Below are 21,210 nucleotides of genomic sequence, written 5' to 3'. Positions count from 1 at the left end.
AATATGGATGTTCTATTATTTTGTAAAATTCCCTATATATATTAAATATATGAATTGTTTTAGGTCTTTCCTGTTAAAATAATTGGCTCAACAAGTGTTCTTGCAAATATAGTTTTGTGCATTATGTTAGCATATCCATAAAATAAATTCTGAATGTTGGAATCGCTGGTCAGAGAGACTATATGTAACACATTTTGATAGGCTATCAATAATTTACCTGCTATAGGAAGGAGGTAAACATGACTCCTTGGGTCTGGAGAGAGGACTCAGCAGTTAAGAGTGCTCATACAGCCCCCACATTGGGCAACTCACAGCCACTCTGCTGGACTCTGGAAACCTGAACACACACACACACACACACACACACACACACACACACACACACACATACACACACACACACATACACACACACACACATACACACAAATCTTTAAAGAAAGAAATAGAATTTGACTATACCCTCATGAATGCAGATAATCACATTTTAATTTATTCACATTGCTGTATAAAAATCAGCACCTCGGTTTTTGGATTGGGCTTCATTAATTTTGCAAAGTTGAGTATCCTTTTATATACTTTTAATAAAGTGTTCCATTTTTTGTTGAAAAACTTATTCCTAGTAACATCACCAATGGAAATGTCCTAGCTGTTTTCAAAAGTAGAGACTGATGATAAGCTAAAGTTCCAGAGTGTTCTTCAGCTCTGCCAGCTTTATTTTCTGGGGTCTTACTCTCCCTCACATGTCTAGTTCATGAAAAACACTTATTAAGCATGTATTATTTACACAATAATGACAGGCACACTTGGAAAGTCAGACTTGGTTAGATGAGAAAATATCACTAAGTCTCCATTTGTGGGGCTATCCATTAAGGCAAAGACTCAAAGTCTTAGCATTTGACTCTTGCTTCTCCGTGAGTACACACCCCTGCCTAATTTTTCCAAACTAAATCATATTAGCCTCAACTACCTGTTGGCTATGCAGTGGAAATGCTCTAACCAAAAAAGCCTCTACTTGGGCAGCCTCCAGTTATCAAATGGCCACTGCTACCTTGGAAGTGACGAGTTCAGTGTCTGACCTGGATTCAGCCAGCAAAGGGAGTTCCAAGGCTAGCGTCCTTGTACTGAGGTGGCATGTCATCTAGTGCCCACTGGCAGTTCTAGCTCATTTTTGTTTGTTTCTTTAGTTGGTTAGTTCATTTATCATTTGTTAGACTGAAAGGCTCATAGCTATAGGCCATTACTTACTGGTTAGTCCAAGTATCAGATGCAATTTCTCCTTTGACTGCTAACAAGCAGGAAGTGGGTAGCCTGTGAGTGGGTTTTAGACATGGACAGCATGGACTCCACTTTCCAATGTAGCAGAGTCTAAGCTTGCTAGCATAAGTGAGTACAGTAAGCCAAGAGTTAACTTTCCAAGTGGTGGAGTGTTCGTGATGATTCTATTTTAGATCCCCTTCTCTTCCTCACAATCTCTTTGGATTGAGAAATAGGGCAATTTCTTTGAGTACAATGGTACTCTCACCACTCAGTGTTAGCTGCTGAGCTCTTGGGTGGCTTACAGGTGATCCTATAGGTGGACACTTAAAGCTTGCTAGAGATACAGGCTTAAGATAACATAGGCAATCCTTACTCTACATGGTAATGCAAGAATGTAAAATGACAGCACAGGGTGATACTCTGTAAAATAGATTTTTTAAAAAAGATTTATTTATTTATTATGTATACAGTGTTCTGTCTGCATGTATGCCTGCAGGCCAGAAGAATGCACCAGATCTCGTTATAGATGGTTGTGAGCCACCATGTGGGTGCTGGGAATTGAACTCAGGACCTTTGGGAGACCAGCCAGTGCTCTTAACCTCTGAGCCATCTCTCCAGCCTGCAAAATAGATTTTAATAATTAAGAAAAATCTATGTCCAAACATCTCTGTTAAAAACCCTAAATATGAAAACTCTCTGCTCATTGCAGACATACATAAAGGTGAAATAAATTCATGGCAATGTTCATGTAGCACATTATAGAATGTTAGAAATAGGAAGGCAGAAAGATTGGTGGTGTTGTTGCTGTTGGTAAACATTTATCAAGATTGGTTTTTGTAGTCCTACCTTTTTGCGCTAGCAGTGACTTTATGGAGTGAGGGTCAGTGTTGTACCTGGCAAACTTGCCCACTGGTTGCCCATTTCGATCTGCTTCCAGCATTGTATTATTGTGCCTTCTATGTCATGAGACACCTCTGAGAGTTCTTTGCAGGCATCCTTCCTCAGCAATATTTCCATCCTTTCTGGTACACCCCTTCACTTGTCAAATTTACCTATACTACTTCCTTTGACTGTATGCAAATGAGGGAGTGTCAGGGTCCCCATTACAAACTATTTCTTCTGTTATTCCACTCTGTTTGATTCAAATTTTACTCCTAGTACCAACATTTTCTTTTCTTTGCTACACTTTTATCTTTGTTGACTAATTCCTTGGAGAGAAGGAGATGGGTGGATGAACAGATACTTAGTATCCAGGAACCAATACACTTTGAAAGAAGTAACCCAGCTGGTCATTGATCATAATGGGCACCTGTTTGGTGTGGGCTGCAAAGCCAGCAGTGAGTTTGCAATTTTTATAATAATGTTTAATATAGCATGGTGTGTGAAGTTTGAGGGACTGATGCTGTTAGTTAAATCATGGTAACTAAATATATGCTTATCAGGACTTTGCAAAGCAAAGAGTACTGTAATAAACTGCTGTCATATTGTGCATATCATTTAGGCATAGTCATGTGTAGACAGGCTCATCTTGCTAAGGCATCTTAGAGGTGACTTGTAGGTGCAGCATTTCCTTTGTTCTCCCTATCAGGATAGGTTGCATGTCCTGTGATAAAGAATGACTTCTAAGTCCCAGTGCTTAGCGTCTTCCATTGAAAATTGCCTGGCATGAGTAAGAGTTGCTGCATTCTTAGTCAGGGATCTGACTAAGAGAGGCTCCAGATCTTTGTAGGTACCTAGTAGAAACTGGGATGGACTATGAGCATGATGGACTATGTAGGAACTCCCAAAAATGTGTCACCTAAAAGTGATATGTTTATTCTGACAAAGTCACAAATTCTTCAAAGAGGGTAGAAACGTGAAATCCACAGTATCCAAGAGTTAACCTGGGGACATTTCTTTGAACAGGACTGAGGTTACAGACTCAATGCAAAATGTCAGATTGTATCTTTGCTAATGAGAGAATTAAATTGAGCCCAAGATGTGTATATCCAAAGTCTAGGAGCCTAGGTACTGTGAATTCTGACAGAAGTCAGGATGAAGCTGAGAAGTTGCAAGCCTTGGAGATCAGGACTCAGATCAATGACTCTGAGACGATCAGGCATTTCAGATGGCTCTAGTCTCCCATGGCTGCTGCTTTAGCCCTGTGTATGCTCCCAGTTCTAGGATACCTAATAGAGATGACTTTTAAATTGGGCCTTGAAGGCAGTATAGGCCATGGTTGTCAGAAAGGGATGATAAATTAGGGGGCAGAGGAGAAATGAGTACAGCCAGTGTAGAGTACTCAGATGCTGGGGGAAAAGGTAAGGGCAGAACAGAAGAGCTTGGGACTTAGTCTCCTAATGATCTCTTGTTATTACTATTCTGTTCTTGATGCTGATCTATTTTTAACCATGACTATATTAAACTCAATAAATCCTCCACAGTGTATTCAGATGGCTGCCCTTAATGTGCTCAGTCTTGTGGTTTTCTGTGTCATTAGTGCATAACACTTAAATCTACCTATGTACAAAGACTGCTTAGAATTGCTACATACCTGTGGTCTCATTTTAACCTAAAGGTGATCCAAACATCCTGTCCAAATGTTCTCTAACAGCCGGAATTAGAATAAAAAATATTTAAGTCAAGCAGGAGCCATTTGAGCTTACCTCTGTGTGTCTTGGCACATTAGATGGGATATTTGGAAAATAGTGTATAATGGCCAATTTTGGTTTGATACGGTCATAGCTGGGATAAAAACAGCACACTGAGTCAATTATAGCCAAATGGCCACATTATATAGAAATATTCCAGGCAAGAGCTTTCAAATCGATGATCTATATTCTTTGACATACTGTTTACCTAAGTACCCGAGTGTGGGTGTTTTTCCTAGACATTTGGTGTTGTGTAGACTCACCTTTAGTGTTGGACCCTTAGCTTTTGGGCAGTGTCTTACCAGTTTCCTAAGAACAGTGCAAAAGAGGTCTTGGCTGCCACAGAATTGCCATGTTGTAACCTTGGCACAAGCAGGCTACATTTATTCCTTCATGACTTGAGAGTGGTTTTCTCTAACCCTGTTCACATCATAAGTGATGCCATGTGGTAGTTAGCCACTGTGGGACAGGGAGTGTGCTCCAACAGACACCAGAGTTTTGGTATTTGCTCAGCTTTATAATTTTTCCATGTAACTTGCTAATTTGGAGAGAATATATTAGTAAGAAAGATGTTTAAGAATCTTTCAATTATCTGAACTGTTTATAACACAAACATTTGTTTTTAATATTAGGGCAATACATTTTCTTCAGTGAGACCAACCAATGTATTAGAAATGATGAAAGAATGGAAAAATAACCCAGAAAGTGATGAGGACACCAAGACAGAAGAGAAGACTAAGCATCCTGTGACAGGAAAGTTGAAAAGTAGCCACACGAGGGAAAAGGTCCTTGATGTCAATGACAGTCCGTCTGCAAAGACAACAAAACAGGTAGGAAGAGCCACCGTGGCAGGCTCCACTGCTCAGCACTGTCACGCGCTGGGGACCTCTTTTGCAGCTCCATCATTTCACTGTTAGTTGGTAACAAAGGCCTGCATTATTCAGCAGGTGAGGTCCTTCTGCCTTCTAAGCCATGTGATTTAGCAGCAGGGCCTCATATTTAGGATCAGGGGCTATTCAGAGTGTGGCTGCCAACTTTTCTCTGTGAGAGAACGCATGCAGATTGAGCTTCCCTAATCTGAACATCCAGCAATTTCAGATGAAGGACACTCAGACTGTAGGAAGTGCTATAGGCTTTGGGGCCCTATTAGCCTCTGTCATAGCTACTCAGCTCGGATGGTACAGCCTGGGCACTGCCGCAGACAGCAGCGCGTGAACATGACTTCATTCCAGCTGAGCCTTTGCTGATGAAACAGGTGGTATGCCAGATTTGACCCATGGCTCCAAATTAATAAGTTTTGTACTCTATCCAGCTATAGAATTTAAAATTGGTTTATGTATTATATGCAAAATGTATTATTATATTATACAGTTATTTGTGTATTGTTTCATAAAAACCTGAGCTACATAGGTTTGTTGGGTTACCTGATTAGATCTGAACAGTTTCATGTCTGTGGGACAGTTTTGTTAACATTTTGATTCTAGATTGTAGATCTATTAACTGGATATTCAGAGGGTTTGCCCAGACAAGCCCTTCCCTATTTTTTTTTTTTTTTTCCGAGACAGGGTTTCTCTGTGTAGCTTTGCGCCTTTCCTGGAGCTCACTTGGTAGCCCAGGCTGGCCTCGAACTCACAGAGATCCGCCTGGCTCTGCCTCCCGAGTGCTGGGATTAAAGACGTGCGCCACCAACGCCTGGCGGTCCCTATTTTTATATATATGTCAGTGTAAGTTTTTTCTGTTTGAGTTCTCTCTCCTCTGTCTGTGTCCTAGCTCTTACTTAAACTCTGCATCCTGTGCTCGGGAGAGTCCAGATTTCTGTGTTTGTTGTTGATTTCTGGTTCCCTGTAGCAGCAGATAGGCAGAGCACAGGGGACTGTCGGGGCGAGCCCTGACCCATGCCCAGGAATGTGCAGTCCTGCTGGCCCTACTCCTAGCCAAGATTCCTGCCAGAATCTTGCAGAAGGGGCCTGGGAGAGTGACCTCCTGGCTGGGAAGCTCTGTGTCTGCTGGACAGTAAATGTGGGATAAAAAGCTTAACATAGTGACTTAGATTGTGTGCAAGAATCACTCTTTTACGATACTGTAAACATAAGCTTATTGATTCCCTTCCTGTCTCATCTGACAACAACTCCTACGTTGCTCAGCACAATGTGTATTTTATATTCTCTTCAAAAATTACACCCTAAAACTCATGTTTACATTTCTTTTTGTTGAACATAATTTGAAGATTTTCTGTTGGCTGACATGGTAGCATATACATACACAAAGTTACACATATTCACATCCATACATACGGTGTGTGTGCATGTTTATATAATGCATATACACATGCATCTATATGTGCACATATACAAATATACACACTGCACAAATGTTCTGCGGTGCAGGGTTATATCTGTGTTTATCAGTGAATATGACATAGACTTCCTCTGTGGGTCAAAGGCACTCCATCTCCTTTCCCATTGCTCTGTCATGCTTTCTTCCCTGTCCCAGACGTCCTGCAAATCACAGGCTAATGTGTGTGACCTCTTCTGCTCTTGGCGACTTCAGCTAAGGAAGAAAGGGATTAGAATGTGAACTTTGTCATCTATTGACAGGACTTTAGTCATAAACCTGAGAATACAGCATTTCATTTCAGCAAGAACAGCTGTTTCGCACTCAGGGCTCACGTCAGTGAGCAAGGGCTGGGCCACAGTAGCAGTGCCTCCCAGGATGGAAAGAGAGCTTGCTGGTTGCACGGCTTCTGTAGCTGTTCCTGCAATGCTCATAGCATTTTGCCTTCAGTGTCTTCTAAGGAATTTTCCCTTGCTTAGGCTTGTCTGCGATATCTTGGGAGGAATTTAACGTGGCATTTTTTTCCTGAAGTTTGTTTCCCTTTAAAAGAGACAGATTCCTCATATTTCATTGGCTTTTGCAAGTAAATATACTATTTTCTTAATTGTGCCAAAGTTTATGCTGAAAATTACTTCCAGTCTTTCAAATTTGTATTTACAATAAGTAGCAGAGTGTGGAAGTCCTGAAGTCAGTGGAATGAGTGGAGTGATATCACCGAGATTCCCTAAGCATGGGATCAAGACTGATCACCTCTATTTTCCTCAGAGCTGAACAACAACAACAAACCCTAAAACAAACAAACAAACAAACAAATAAAAAACCAACAAAAAACCCAACCAACCAAACACTCTCCCCTCCCCCCCCCAGCTGCCTCAAAACCTCCACCTCCATTGATAGCGTGAGAAAAGTGGTCTTCTTAGGACCACATTGCCCTCCTCCTCTCTCAGGAGGCACACTGTCCCCCAAGAGAGAAGTCATTAGGATCTAAGGTCTTTCCCGGGAGAAGAGAGAAGCAGGAAAGCAGCCACTTCCCTGGCATTCAGAAACACTGCAGGGAAGCCCCTTCCATTCTCAGTTCATGGGGAGCTTAGAGGGAAAATGGCAGCCAGAGAGAAACTAGAAAAGAGCTGAGCCTACTGAGGAGACCAGTGCGGTGCTAGAGTGGAAGCTTATGTCTGTCAGCAGTGGCAGTTTGTCATCACTCCAGGTAATGATGTAACCTACTGGCAAAGCTGGGTGGGTCCTAGAGGAGGTGGGCATTCTTCCAACCGTACTTCCCTAGAAGGCCAGTCTCTAACATAGCCCTTCTCCATAGTCCAAGTCTGCCCAGTGACAGGAACGCCCTTCCAGTGAATTCTGTGAGTATAAACAGTGTCGTCTGACCACAAAGACCACTCCAGACCCTTCCATGAGTGGGATCAGACCAAAGCTATTTAATTAATAACCAGGAACTGGTTTGCTGCACCTGGGGATTTAAACAGTTCTTTCTGTGGCTGTGAAGAGAGGAACACTACCAAGGCTGTGAATTACATCTATTAACAGGTCCTGGTTCTGCCACACCTGAGAGTTTAAACAGTATTTCCCATGACTCCAAAAACCACCTTCAGACTCACCAAGGGAGTAACAAGACTAACACGGTGGCCAGAAGTGCACGCTGTGGATTAGTGGATTAGTGGCAGTTGCCTACCCAGCGGCTCAGCCTAAATACAGAGCACAACCAATTGTCTTGCCAGAAAGCAGAATAAAGCCAGTGCAGAGGCAGCCACCTAGCCATCTAGAGATCTTGAAAGTAATCTCTGAGCCACCATCATAACACAGCAGGGAAGGCTGCTGTTTCCAAACTGCCCAAAGAAGCCAAGGTAGCGGCTTCTTCAAATATGGAGGCCAGTGACAGAACACAGAATTACAAAGACAGTAGATCTCTAGTCAGTGGTGGCGCACACCTTTAATCCCAGCACTTCAGAGTCAGAGGCAGGTGGATCTCCAAGTTCAAGGCCAGCCTGGTCTACAGGGTGATTTCCAGGACAGCCAGTGCTACATAGAGAAACCCTGTCTCAAAAAACAAAACAACAAAGACAGTATATCATCACAACCTCCAATAAAACCACAACAATAGACACCAAAGAAAGGGAGAACTATGTCATAACAGAAAAGAGAATTCACAAAATCTCTTAAAAATTCACTGAACCCAAGAATATATAGATGAAAAATGAAATTTGAGAATAATGCATGAATAAAACAAGCAGTTTTGCAAAAGCAATCAAGAAAGAAAGGAAGGGACAGCAGAGAATGCGAGGGAGAGAGGGAGGGAGAGAGAGAGAATCTAAACAATGGATTAATTATATAATGAGCCAAGTAAAAATGCAATAAAAGCTTTAGCAGCTCAAAATGAGGAACAGTGAGATTGAAGACAGAACATTTGAAATTGGTCAGTCCAGTATCAGAGAGAGAGAGAGAGAGAGAGAGAGAGAGAGAGAGAGAGAGACAGAGACAGAGACAGAGACAGAGAGACAGAGACAGAGACAGAGAGAGGAGTGTGAAGAAAGCTTATAGGAGTTGTAGGCTACCGTCAAGAGACCTAATCTATGTGTAATAGGAATTAAAGAAAGTAGAGAGAGAAATAGAGCCAAAAAGCATATTTAAAGAAATTTAGGATGAGGACAAGTGCGATGGTTGCACATTTTTAATCTCAGCACCCAGGAAGCAGAGACAGATGGATCTCTGTGAGTTCAAGGCCAGTCTGGTCTACATTATCAAGTTTCAGGACAGCTAGGTCTGCATAGTGAGACTCCGTCTCAAAATTAAATAGATAAAGTAACTTTTAAAGTATTGAGAGGAATTTTCCATAATCTGAGGAAAAAGCCAATATTCAGTCAAAGGAAGTTCACGTACCTGTACTCAGAAAGAACCAAAGAGGACCTCCCCATGTCACACAAAAAGACACTACCTGGTATCATGACAAAGCAGAATCCCTAAGAGGAGCATGGGGAAGAAGTCATGGCATACAATCACAGAAGCCTCCAGGCCAAGAGAGACAGGGTGATATTGTCAAAACACTGAAAGGGAAAACTACCACCAAGAGTGCCATACTTGGAAAAGCTATAAGTTGGAAATGAAGGAGAGAGGTAACTCTCTTAGACAAAAGAATCTGAGGGAGTTCATTAACATCTGTTAAGACACATCTAGCAAAAATGCCAAAGGGAAGTCTTCAAATTAAAAGGACACTAATGTGGAACACAAAAGTATCTGAAGATGCAAAACTCACAGGTCAAAGTAAAAATCCACACACCCCCACACCTGAAAAACCCAACCAGCCGATCAGCCAACTAGCCCTCCACACCAGGATTGTAAGATAAACCACTTGTATTCCAGATGGGAATGTTAAAAGACAAAGCACAGATAGTTACAATAACTAATATCAAAGAGATGTAAATAGAGACATCAGAAATTGAAAACAGGGGTGGGGGTGGGGTGGAAATAGAGTTAAAATGTAGGGTAATTTTTTTTTAGTGATTGATGTTAAAGTTGTTATTTGTTTAAAATAACCTATTGTTACTAAAAGATATTCTGTGAGTCACTTTTATTACTGCTTTAAGTAGCTGCCTGACAGAAACACTAGAAGTAAATGGAGGCTTAGTTTGTTCCTGGTGCAGGGGATGCAGCCTATCACAGCAGGGCGCAGAGCAGCTGAGGTGCTTCACAGCTGACAATGGAACCTGTCAGATCATGGCAGCCCATAGACAGTAGACTGAGCTGGACCCAAACCAGAGGGGATCAAACTCTCAAGGCCCCACCTTTAGCAGCCTGCTTTAACCATGGGGTCTACCTCCTAATAAGGGTTCAGTAACTTCCTAAACAGCACCAGCACCCAAGGACCAAGTAAGTGTTCAAACAAATGAGCCTGCAAGGATCATTTCAGACCCAAGCCATAGCAGATGTGTTTGGTAAGCCCCATGGTAACCACGAATAAAAACCTATAATAAATACAAAATTAAGAAAGAACTAAAGTGTAGTGATACAGAAAAATCACTTAACTGCAAAAGAAGTAGCTGATAGAGGAAGAAAGATGCAGAAGAGTCTATAAAAATGTAGAAATCTAGCAATAAAATGGTAGAAGTTTCTCCTACCAAGTTACCTTGAATGTAAGTAAATTGAGTTCTCCAACTAAAAGGCCTATGGCACATTGAAATAAAACACACACACACACACACACACACACACACACACACACACACACACACACACACACACAGGATCCAAGTATATGCAAGAGGCTTGCTTCAGTAAGGACCCACACAAATTGAACTGCGTAGATGGAAACTAGAGAGCAGGAGTGGCTAGAGTTCCGTGAGGTAAAATAGACTGCAAGCCAAAACTGTAAAAAATGACAAAGGTATAGCCAGGCGGTGGTGGCTCATGAACACTTTTAGTCCCAGCACTTGGGAGGCAGAACCAGGAAGATCTCTGTGAGTTTGAGACCAGCCTGGTCTACAGAGCGAGATCCAGGACAGGCACCAAAGCTACACAGAGAAACCCTGTCTCGAAAGAAAAAAAACAAACAAACAAAAAACAACAAGGTAGTCAGTAGACAGTAATAAGTCAGCATGAATGCTCTAGTAATTGTAAGTATGTATGCACTCAGCAAACATTGGAGCACACTGATATATGAAACAAGCATCAACAGACCAAAGAAAGAGAGACACTGTGCTGCGGTAACAGTAGGAGACTTTACAGCTCTGCTTTCATCCATGAGCAGGTCATCCAGAGAGAACAGCAATCAAGAAACATCAGATTTTGAAATCTACGTCTAGACTTTACAAAAATTTAACAAAATGGAAGGTGAGGGAATCCTTCCAGACTTATTCTTGGAGGCAAGCCTTTGCCTAATACGCAAAACAAGTAGGGTTCAATAAAAAAGGAAAGCCACAGGCCAAATCCCTGATGAAAATAGATGAAAAAAATCAACTAAATAGTAGGAAACTAAACCAACAGCACTTTACAAAGATCTTTCACCATATCAGGGATTCATCCCAGTGATAGAAGAATTGTTCAATACATATAGTTCAGTAAATATGATGCATGATATGAAAATAATCAATCACATGACAAAATAATCATTTAATAAATGCAGAAAAATCATTCAATAAAAATTAACATAGTTTTGTGATGAAAAACCTCTTACCAAGTTAAATATAGTAGGAGTGCATCCAACATGATAAAGGCCATATGTGAAAATACACCAAACGAGGAAAATCAGACAATGTTCTATGATCTGGAGGAAGACAAGGGTGCCCACTTTGGCTGAAATGGTACTGGAAGCCCTAGCCAGAGCACCTAGGGAAGAGAAGAAAGCTAATGACACCCAAAACAGAAGGGAGCAAGTCCAAGCGCCCAATTGCAGATGGCATGATCTTGTTTATAGAAATTATAGAAATGCTAGGGAAGCTCCAAGATGGGAATCAGAAACACACAGTGAAGGCCACTTCTTTGCAGGAAAGAGTCACTCCAGCAGAAGAGCAGCCGCCCTTTGAAGTGGGTGGTGGGAAGGTGGTGAAGAGCTGTAAACAGGCTTGAGAAAACTCAGAGACTTTGGGAAGTGCAACAGAGAGCAGAAAAGAGTGCCCCAGAACCAGCAATTTGATGGAGGGTGGGGATAGAGGTAAGAAAGAGAAAGAGAGAAACTCACAAAGTACAGTGACCACTGGCCTCCTCGCTATGCAGAACTGAAGGCTAGAAGGCTAAGATTGGCACAGTGGTTAAGTGCACTTGCTGCTCTTGTGGAGGATCCAGGTTTGGTTTCTAGAACCCATATGGTGGCTCCCAGCTGCCAGTAACATTATTAGTTCCTGGAGATCTACCATACTCTTCTGGCTCTGCAGGCACCAGGCACACACATATGCACATATAGGCATGCAGGCAAAAGACACATACGCATGAAATAAATCTAACAAAACAAAACAAAACCCAGAAATGCAGACAATCATTTAAGTCATTCCTGTAGACTTGTACTTTGCATACTGGGAAAGTCCTTCTTTTGATACAGCATCCCTGCAGCATTAGGAAGCCATTTTTAAGGTCCTGTCTGAGCTTACTGCCTGGGGAGTCAAAGGTTTCTATATTTTCTCCATCTCCAGGAACTTAGAGTCATAAACTAATCCAGTGAGTGATGGCCAATAGGTCTAGTATGGCTAAGGGAGAAATACTTTGAGTCAGAATCATTGAGAGCTCTTTGTAGTAGGAAGCTAGATAGGGACGTAAAAGGAAACAAAGGTCCCTTGCCCTCTAGGGCCATTTATTTGGGAACTTGATTAAGGGAGCTGGGGCAGGCTCAGAATGAGCCATTGCAAGTGTTTATATGTGGCAACTAAGTTTCAGAACACCAGTCAGAAGGATGAGGGTGCCATTTGGGACCCACAGCTGTCCCCCATTTAATGTGGATGGTTGCAACTCCTTAGATATTCTTCATCCCTGGGCAGCCATAGGAATGTGCAGAGAAAATAAAATGAAAGGGAACTATGGATTATTTTCCACCCCAGCCAGGACAGTTGAGTGTGGATTATAGTGGTATGCCCCAAAATAAAGAACAAAAAGACAAATGTAACTCAGCCTATAAGTGTTGCTCAAAGAGTACATGGCCCAAGATTCTAGAAAGGTCTATTCAGTACAAACAGAATTTTCATATCTCCTATAACATATACTTGAACTCAATGCTAGAAAGAGAATCAGTGTTTTTTTTTTAATTATTAAGACTTTTGGACCATACCTGCTTACTTTGAATACTTATGTTTAATGTTTTTCTCTCATTTCTTGCTTTCACAATTTAATTTTAATATTCTTTCAGCCTTAAATTATTTCCATTCCGCCATTAAGAATACCTTTAATTGGATCATTTCCTCTTGTCTTCTTTTCTCTTTGTTTTATTTTCTTTTTCTATTTTTCTCATTTTTACATCTTTAAGTGACTATTCTCTCTTCTCCTTTCTCATCCACCTTTCATTTTCTTCTTTCTATATTCTTCATTCCCTCCCTATATTTACTCTTTATTAACTAGCATCTTTTTATTCATTCTATGCTATCTTTGCCCTCTCTCCTTTATTGTTATTGGTGTTGTGTTCATATTTGATTTGTTACTATATTATGACTGTTACTACAGTTCATGTGCTTCTTCTGAGTGGCACTACTAATTGAGCTTAGTACCTTGAGAATTTTAAGGGGAGGTTATTGCTGAGCTCACGCCAGCCCAGTTGTGACAAACTCCAATCCAGCTATGACTTAATCCCACTGAACTGTGGCAAATACTCTAATTTAAAAATTGAAAAGATCAAAACTCCCACACAATGACTTAACCCCAGTGTGAAAATATCAATGTAGAAATATAGGAAATATGAAAAAGCAAGGCAACATGACCCCTACTACCCCACAATGTTGATTGTCCATAATATTGCAATTTAATGGTACTGATGTGGATAAACTATTATACAAAGAATTTATAACATGAACTTAAAAATCAACAAACTCAAGGAGAATATGATGGGGCTAGGGAGATGGCTAGGAGAATAGTTCAATTAATAAAATGTTTGCAAAGTGATTGCCTTGCAAGCACAAGAATTTGAGTTCAATCCCCAGAACTCACATAAGAAAGAAAGGAAGGAAGGGAGGAAGAGAGGGGAGGGAGGGAGGGAAGGAGGAAGGGAGGAAGGAAGGAAGCCAGGCATGGTGTCTTTTGCTTGTGACCAAACATTAGGAAATAGAGACAGATGTTTCCCTGAGGGGTTACTGTTCAGCCAAACAGCCAAGCTTACTTAGCAAGTTCTAGGCCAGTGAGAGACCTGATCTTTTTTTTTTTTTTAAAAAGAGGACTAGGAGGAGGGAGGAGGAAGAGAAAGAAATGTGGGCAATAACCAAGGAATAGCACCCAAGGCTGTTCTTTGGACTCCACGTGTATGTACACACAGAGAAAATATAAATAGACAGCTAAATGAAATAAGACAATTTAGTATATGAAAGAGCAATTCAGTAAAGAGAGATTCTGGAAAAAAATCAAGTAAAAATCTTGGAAATGAAAGTTCAATAAGTCAAATAAAAGGCTAGTTAAAAGCCTTGCCAATGACTGGATCAAGGGGAAGAATATCAAGGCTTAAAGGAAGATATATGAATTAGAACATTTAGATAGTATTACAATAAAAATAAAGTATAAACAGAACATGAAAGAACTTTGAGATATGATTAAAAGACAAGCTTAGGAATCTTGGTATAACTCAGATGTAGAGATACAGAATAATGACATAGAAAATCTGTTCAGTGAAATGATAGCATAAAATTTCCCAAGTTGGGGCAACATATGTACATCCAGACACAGAAAGCATTAAGAACACCAAAGAGACATGACCAGAAAAAGAACCTCCCCATGTCATATTACACTTAGAATGCCAAGAGTACAAAAAGGTAAGAATTGTCAGGTTGCTTATAAAGTCAACTATGTTAGAGTAACAGCAAATATCCAAGAAGAAACTCTAAAGGTCAGTAAGATATAGCATAATGTATTTCAAACTCTATAAAAATTAACTCAACCTACTTTATTATATCTGGCAAAATTATCCTTCAGGATGCAAAGGAAACAAAGACCTTCTATGTGGTGATATTTTATTTGTGCTCTAATAAATAAAGCTTGCCTGGAGATCAGAGGGAAAAGGCAGCCATTATAAGTAAACACAAAAGGCATGCAATGTTAGCACATGCCTTTAATCCTATCACTTGGAAAGTAGGGATCTGTCTGGATCTATGTGAGTTCAAGGCCATACTGGGAACAGAGCCAGGCATTTCAACACTAGTTAACCATGGAGGTCTAGAGATCTGTACAGACAGACAGGAAGTGACAGAACTGGGCAGGATGAGGTAGTGATGTAGCTGGACAGAGAGAGCAAATCAGATGGCAGAACAGCAAGGCATATAGGCGTGGGTAGACAAGAAGTATCTCACTTTTGGAAACTGTGGAGTTGGTGAGGTGAGGTTAGCATGTGGCTGTTCCTATTCCTGTGATCTCTCTCAGGTTTTCACCCCTATATCTGGCTCCGTGTTTTCCATTAATAAGACCATTTAGAAATTTGTGTATACTTCTATGCATAAACTAAAGTTATTTGTGATGACTGAGTCAGAATTGCAGATGATACTTACAGAATCTTATACATAGAAGAGGAAGGCACATTACAAGAGCATGGGCAAGAATAAATTCAATTAGAACAATAGGTAAGCAAATTATAAGAAGTAGGAAAGAATCAAACATTCGGAGAGCAAGAAAAATTCCAAGAACTAGTAAATACTTTCCAATAATAACCCTAAGTGTAACTGTCTTAAATATCCAATTTTAATTTGATTAGATTAAAGAAAAATAAGACCCAACTCTTTGCTGTCTGCAAGAAACCTATCTTGTGGGCCATTCCATGTATTGACTGAAAGTGAAAGAATAGAAAATAATTTTCCAGGCAAATGAAAACTCAAAGTAAACACAAATAGCTGTACAAATACATGATAAGAAGTAGATCAGGACAAAATCAGTCAGAAGAGGCAAATAAGGTTATTACATATTGACAAATGGAGTAATCCACTAAAGAGAGCATGATTATTGTAAATATATATTGTGGGAGCCCGTTCTGGGGTTCCTCGTGGCTTTACCCAGCAGGTCCGAATAGAGGATGATCAGGACCACGGGCCTGAGTGCAGGTGTCTGAGATGGTCTGCACTTGGCTGTGCTGGGGGAGGAGGTCTTTTGCTCTACCCCTTGGTGTCTCTATAAAAACCCTGGACCAGAGACAGTCGGGGCCCGTTGGAATAGGTTCCAGGCCCTCTCGAGGCTATCCTTTATTTTCTATCTGTTTATCTCCCCAAGATTCTCCGCTATAAATCCTTCTATCTAATATTTCCTGCTGATTGCACTCAAGAAAACTCTGGGAAGCTGTGGGGGTGGTGGGTAAACGCCCCACAATATATGTACCAAATTTCATAAAAAACATAACTGGACCTAAAGAGAAAGATATACTCTCATAAAACAACAGTAGAAAATTTCAGTATCCATTCTCACAAGTATATTGGTCATTGGGACAGAAAAAAACAATGATATCAGAGCTGACCTACATTATAGATCTAGTGGACTTGCTAGACATCCACAAAATAGTCAATCCAATAGGTGCAGAGAACACATTCTTCTTAGAAGCTCATGGAACTTTCACCAAGCAGATTATATTGCAGGATATAAATAAGTTTGAACAAGTGTAAACAAATTGAAGTAACTTATTGTTATCAGTAACTTATTTGATTATATTTGAATGAAACTAGAAAACTAACAGCTATAGCAATTACAGAAACTACACAAACAAATGGAGACTGAATAATATACTTTTGAATGATAAATGGGTCATTGAAGAAATCAAGAGGAAAATGAAAAATTCCTAGAATTAAATGAAAACAAGAACATAGCATACCAGAAACTTCAGGATATAATTAAGACAGTTCTAAGAGAGAAATGTATAGCTATGATTGGCTACATTTTTTAGAAGAATCTGAGAGATCTCAAATAAATAATCTATTGATGTATCTAGAGGTCTTAGAAAAATGAAAGCAAGCCAAACCTAAAACCAGTAAAGAAAAGAATTGATAAAGATTAGCTCACAAATGAATGAAATAGAAACTAAAAGAATAGCACAAAGAACCAGTAAACAAAGAGAAACAAAGAACAAACCCTTAGCCAAATTCACCAAAAGAACAAAGGCCCAAGTTAATAAAACCAAGAGAAAAGAAGAGTTAATCAAACAGATAATGTGATTGGAGAGATGGCTCAGTGGTTAAGAACACTTGCTATTCTTCGGGTGGGCCAGAATTCAATTTCCCACACCTGCATGATGCCTCACAACTGTCTATAACTCCAGTTCTAGGACATCTGATGCCATATTCTAGCTTTCATAGATACCAGGCATGTATGTGGTGCACAGACATGCATGGAGTCAAACTTTCCATATACATACAATAAAAATTTATTGAAAAATACCACTGAGCCGGGCGGTGGTGGCGCACGCCTTTAATCCCAGCACTTGGGAGGCAGAGCCAGGCGGATCTCTGTGAGTTCGAGGCCAGCCTGGTCTCCAAAGCGAGTTCCAGGAAAGGCGCAAAGCTACACAGAGAAACCCTGTCTCAAAGAAAAAGAAAAAAGAAAAATACCACTGAAACCTAGAGGTCTGTTAGGGATTATTTTAAAATAATATTCCAATCAATTGAAAAATCTAGATGAACTGAACAAATTTCTGACTAAATATGATCCTCTAAGATCAAACCAAAATGGCACATAACCATATAGATCAGATTCTAACAATGGGCCTGAAGTAGTAAAGTCCTCCATCAATGAGAAGCCCTGGACCAGACCCTTAGAAGTCCAGTAACACCAGTGTCTTTCATGCTATTTTATAAAACAGAAAGGCAAAGAATGCTGGAAGACTCATTATATGGAGCAAATATTATTCTCATACAAAAATTGGATAAGGATGTAACAAAAACAATGGCATAGACCACTATCCTTGATGAACATGGATTTCAAATATTCAATAAAAACCCTCATTAGCTGTTAAAAAGATCATAGCCCATGATGGAGTTGGTCTCATTCTAGAGATGTAAGGATTGTTCAACATGTACAAATCTACAAATGTAATATGGCACATGAACAGAATGAGGGGATTACATGATAATCTCAATAGATTTTTAAAAAAGTCTTTGACAAAATTCAATATCCTTTCATGATGAAAGATTAGAAAAAGCTAATAATAGAAAGAATATACATCAACGAAATAAAGGCTGTGGATAGATGTATAGTCAACATTCTACTGCATAGAGAAAAACTGAAACCATTTATATGAAGTCAAGAATAAGACTCTAGTGTCAACTTTCACCACTCTTGTTTAATATAATGTTTACACTCTTAGCCAGAGCAGTTAGGCACAAGAAAAGCAATTAAAGGGATATAAATAGGAAAGGGAGGATTCAAATTATCCCTGTTATCAGTCTATATACTCCTATACTAAAAGTCCCTAAAGGACTTACATTTGATAAACAATTTCATCAAAGTAACAAGATACAAAATCAAGATAAAAAATCAGTAGCTTTTCTGTACAACATAACAGACATTCTAAAAAAGAAAGTAGGAATATAGTCTGTTTACAATAGCTTAAATCTATAATACCTAGGAGTAAACATAGCCAAGGAGGTGAACAATTTCTACAATGAAAAATAGACAACACTAAGAAAGAAATCAAAGACACTAGAGAGATGTTCCATCTTCATGGTTAGAAGAATTAATATTGTTAAAATGACCTCATTGTCCAGAGCAGTCTCTGAACTAAATGCAGCCTTCAGCAACATTCCATTAACATTCTATACAGAACTGAAATGCAATCCTAAAATTCTCATGGAAGCCCAAAAGATAGAATAGTTAAAGGATTCCTAAACTAAGAGTAATGTTAGAAGAATTACAATACCTGATTTCTAATTATACTACAAAGCCATGCTGAATAAAACAGCATGTTCCCAGCACAGAAATAGGCATGTAGACAAATTGAATAAGTAAAGGTCCCAGACATAAACCCATTCAGGTACAGCCACTGGTTTCTAACAAATGCTCCAAAATTACACTGTAGAAAAGACAACCGCTAATAACAGAGCTGGGAAACCTAAATATTCTCTATATATTGGAGAATGAACTAGATCTGTGTCTTACCCTGTACAAATCAACTCACAGTAAGTCTTGAAACTTGTAGTTGAAAATATAGGGAAACACTTAAAGATACAGGCACAAGTAGGGCTGAGTGTGACTCAGTAGAGTACCTGCCTTGAATGCACTAAGTCCTTGTTTCCTTCCCTAACACCACATTGACTCAACATGGAAGCTCACATCTATGATTCTCAGTAATAGTTGAAGGCTATCCTTGTCTACATAAGGGGGTTTGAAGCTAGCCTGAGAAAAATGAGACATTGTCTTGACAGACAGGCATAGACAATGAGCCCAGTAGCTCAGCAAAGGACAGCAAAAACTGACAAATGGTATTTGCATCAAATTTATGCACAGAAAATAGAACAATTAGTAAAGAGACAGTCTGCAGAATGGGTTTTGTAGCTGTTCTTTTGATGAGGGATTAATATGCATAATGCATAAAGATTCTCAAAAATTAAATGTAAAAGAACAAATAATCCAATTAATTAATGGGCAAATGAACTAAACAGATATCCTCAAAAAAAAAAGAAGTACAAAAGACTCACACAATGGCTTAGTGGGTAAAGGTGCTTGCTGTCAAGCCTGAGGACCTGATTTTGATCCCCAGAACCCATGCAGTGGGAGAGAACCAAATGCCACAAGTTGTCTACTGACTTTCACATATGCACAGTGGTGTACACACACACACACACACACACACACACACACACACACACACACACACACACACACACACACACACAAATAAAGTAAAAACTTTTAAAGTAAATGCAATAAAGTACAATACATGAAAAATGTTAAGCATCCTTAACTATCAGAGAAATGTAAATCAAAACTCCATCTGACCTTAGCCAGAATCCCTGTCATCAATAAAATAAAAAGCAACAACTGCTAATGATAATACAGAGAAAAAAGTAACACAAGTATACTGTTAGTGGGAACACAAGTTAGTACAATCACTGTGGAAACTGTATGGGAATTTCTCAAAGGCTCCCATGTGACCCAGCTGTACTCCTCCCATGTATACTCCTGAAGGAATCAAAGGCAGCACACAGTAGGCATATCTGTACATCTGTGTGCATTACAGCTCTAGTTACAATGGACAAGTACAGTAAAGAAGTGAAGAAGAGTGAAAACCTGTGGTTCTCAGGAACGTGGACTGAATAATTAAAGATTGACACATATTAAAATTTTCACTTCAGTATGTGAAATTTACAGGAACAATGACATAAAAGAAAGCAAGGTACTATTAAGGAAGAAAAAGGCATCAGAGGAATTCATGAGGATGGCTAGGATAGACTATGGGTGGTGGTGACTAGGATCAAAGTACGTTATATTGGATATGTAAAAATATCACAAGAAAATGCATTATTTTGTGCAATTAATATATAAAGACTTCACTGGAGAAGTGTTTAAACTATAAATGACACAGTAAAGCTGAAGAACATAAAACACAAAACAGAAGGGAGGTAAAATGTTAAGGTGACAGATAGGCTAATTACCATAAGCTGATCATTACCCTGCATATCACAGATCAGCACACCAGATTATTCATGATAAATATGTACAAATAAAGTAAAATTCTGGAATGATAATCAGAAATACAGTAACCATATCCATATGGGATCATGCAGTGTCAAATTTAAAAGTGAAAATTTGAGTTTATTAAAAATTTTCTGTGAAATTTGACATATTTTTATGGGAAAAGTTTTTCACATTAAGATTAGATTAGATTTTTATAGATAACTTGGTATAGGCATATAATTTATACCTCCAAAACTAAGGAAATATACATATGATTTATTTCTATTAAAATATTTAAAATTTGGCTTTAACTGAAAAGGAAGGTTCCTATCACATCTGCCTTCCACTCTGTCATTGTTCCTTTCTGGGGAGTCTCAGAAGTCTGTTTAGAGTCCCCAAATTCTGTTTCTCAGAAGCCATGGTAGTCATACCTTAAAGACACTGGCAGAACCCTCCTTGTTACTTAGCCTTTCTGGGTTTGTGGATTGTAGCATGATTATCCTTTACTTACAGCTAATATCTACTTATAATAATACCATGTTTGTCTTCCCTCACTCAGGATGATTTTTTCTAGTTCCATCCATTTGCCTGCAAATTTCATGATGTTATTTTTTTAACAGCTGAGTAATACTCCATTGTGTAAATGTACCGCATTTTCTTTATCCAGTCTTCAGTTGAGGAACATCTAGGTTGTTTCCAGTTTCTGGATATT

The 21,210-nt window shown here is 39.4% G+C and overlaps 1 protein-coding gene across 3 annotated transcripts in view; it reads left to right on the top strand.

The window, feature by feature from the left end:
- Stk33 (serine/threonine kinase 33) overlaps positions 1 to 21,210 on the top strand; it is a 180,126-nt gene that overhangs the window by 143,462 nt on the left and 15,454 nt on the right. For all 3 annotated transcript variants that reach the window (XM_015997283.3, XM_015997282.3, XM_076549974.1), the window contains one exon: positions 4,523 to 4,720. In XM_015997283.3, the coding sequence (XP_015852769.1) occupies positions 4,523 to 4,720 (198 nt within the window). The remainder of the gene's footprint in view (positions 1 to 4,522; positions 4,721 to 21,210) is intronic.

Source organism: Peromyscus maniculatus, chromosome 1 (assembly GCF_049852395.1).
Source record: "Peromyscus maniculatus bairdii isolate BWxNUB_F1_BW_parent chromosome 1, HU_Pman_BW_mat_3.1, whole genome shotgun sequence".
Taxonomy (NCBI): Eukaryota; Metazoa; Chordata; class Mammalia; order Rodentia; family Cricetidae; genus Peromyscus; species Peromyscus maniculatus.
This window is presented reverse-complemented; position numbering and strand designations above follow the sequence as displayed.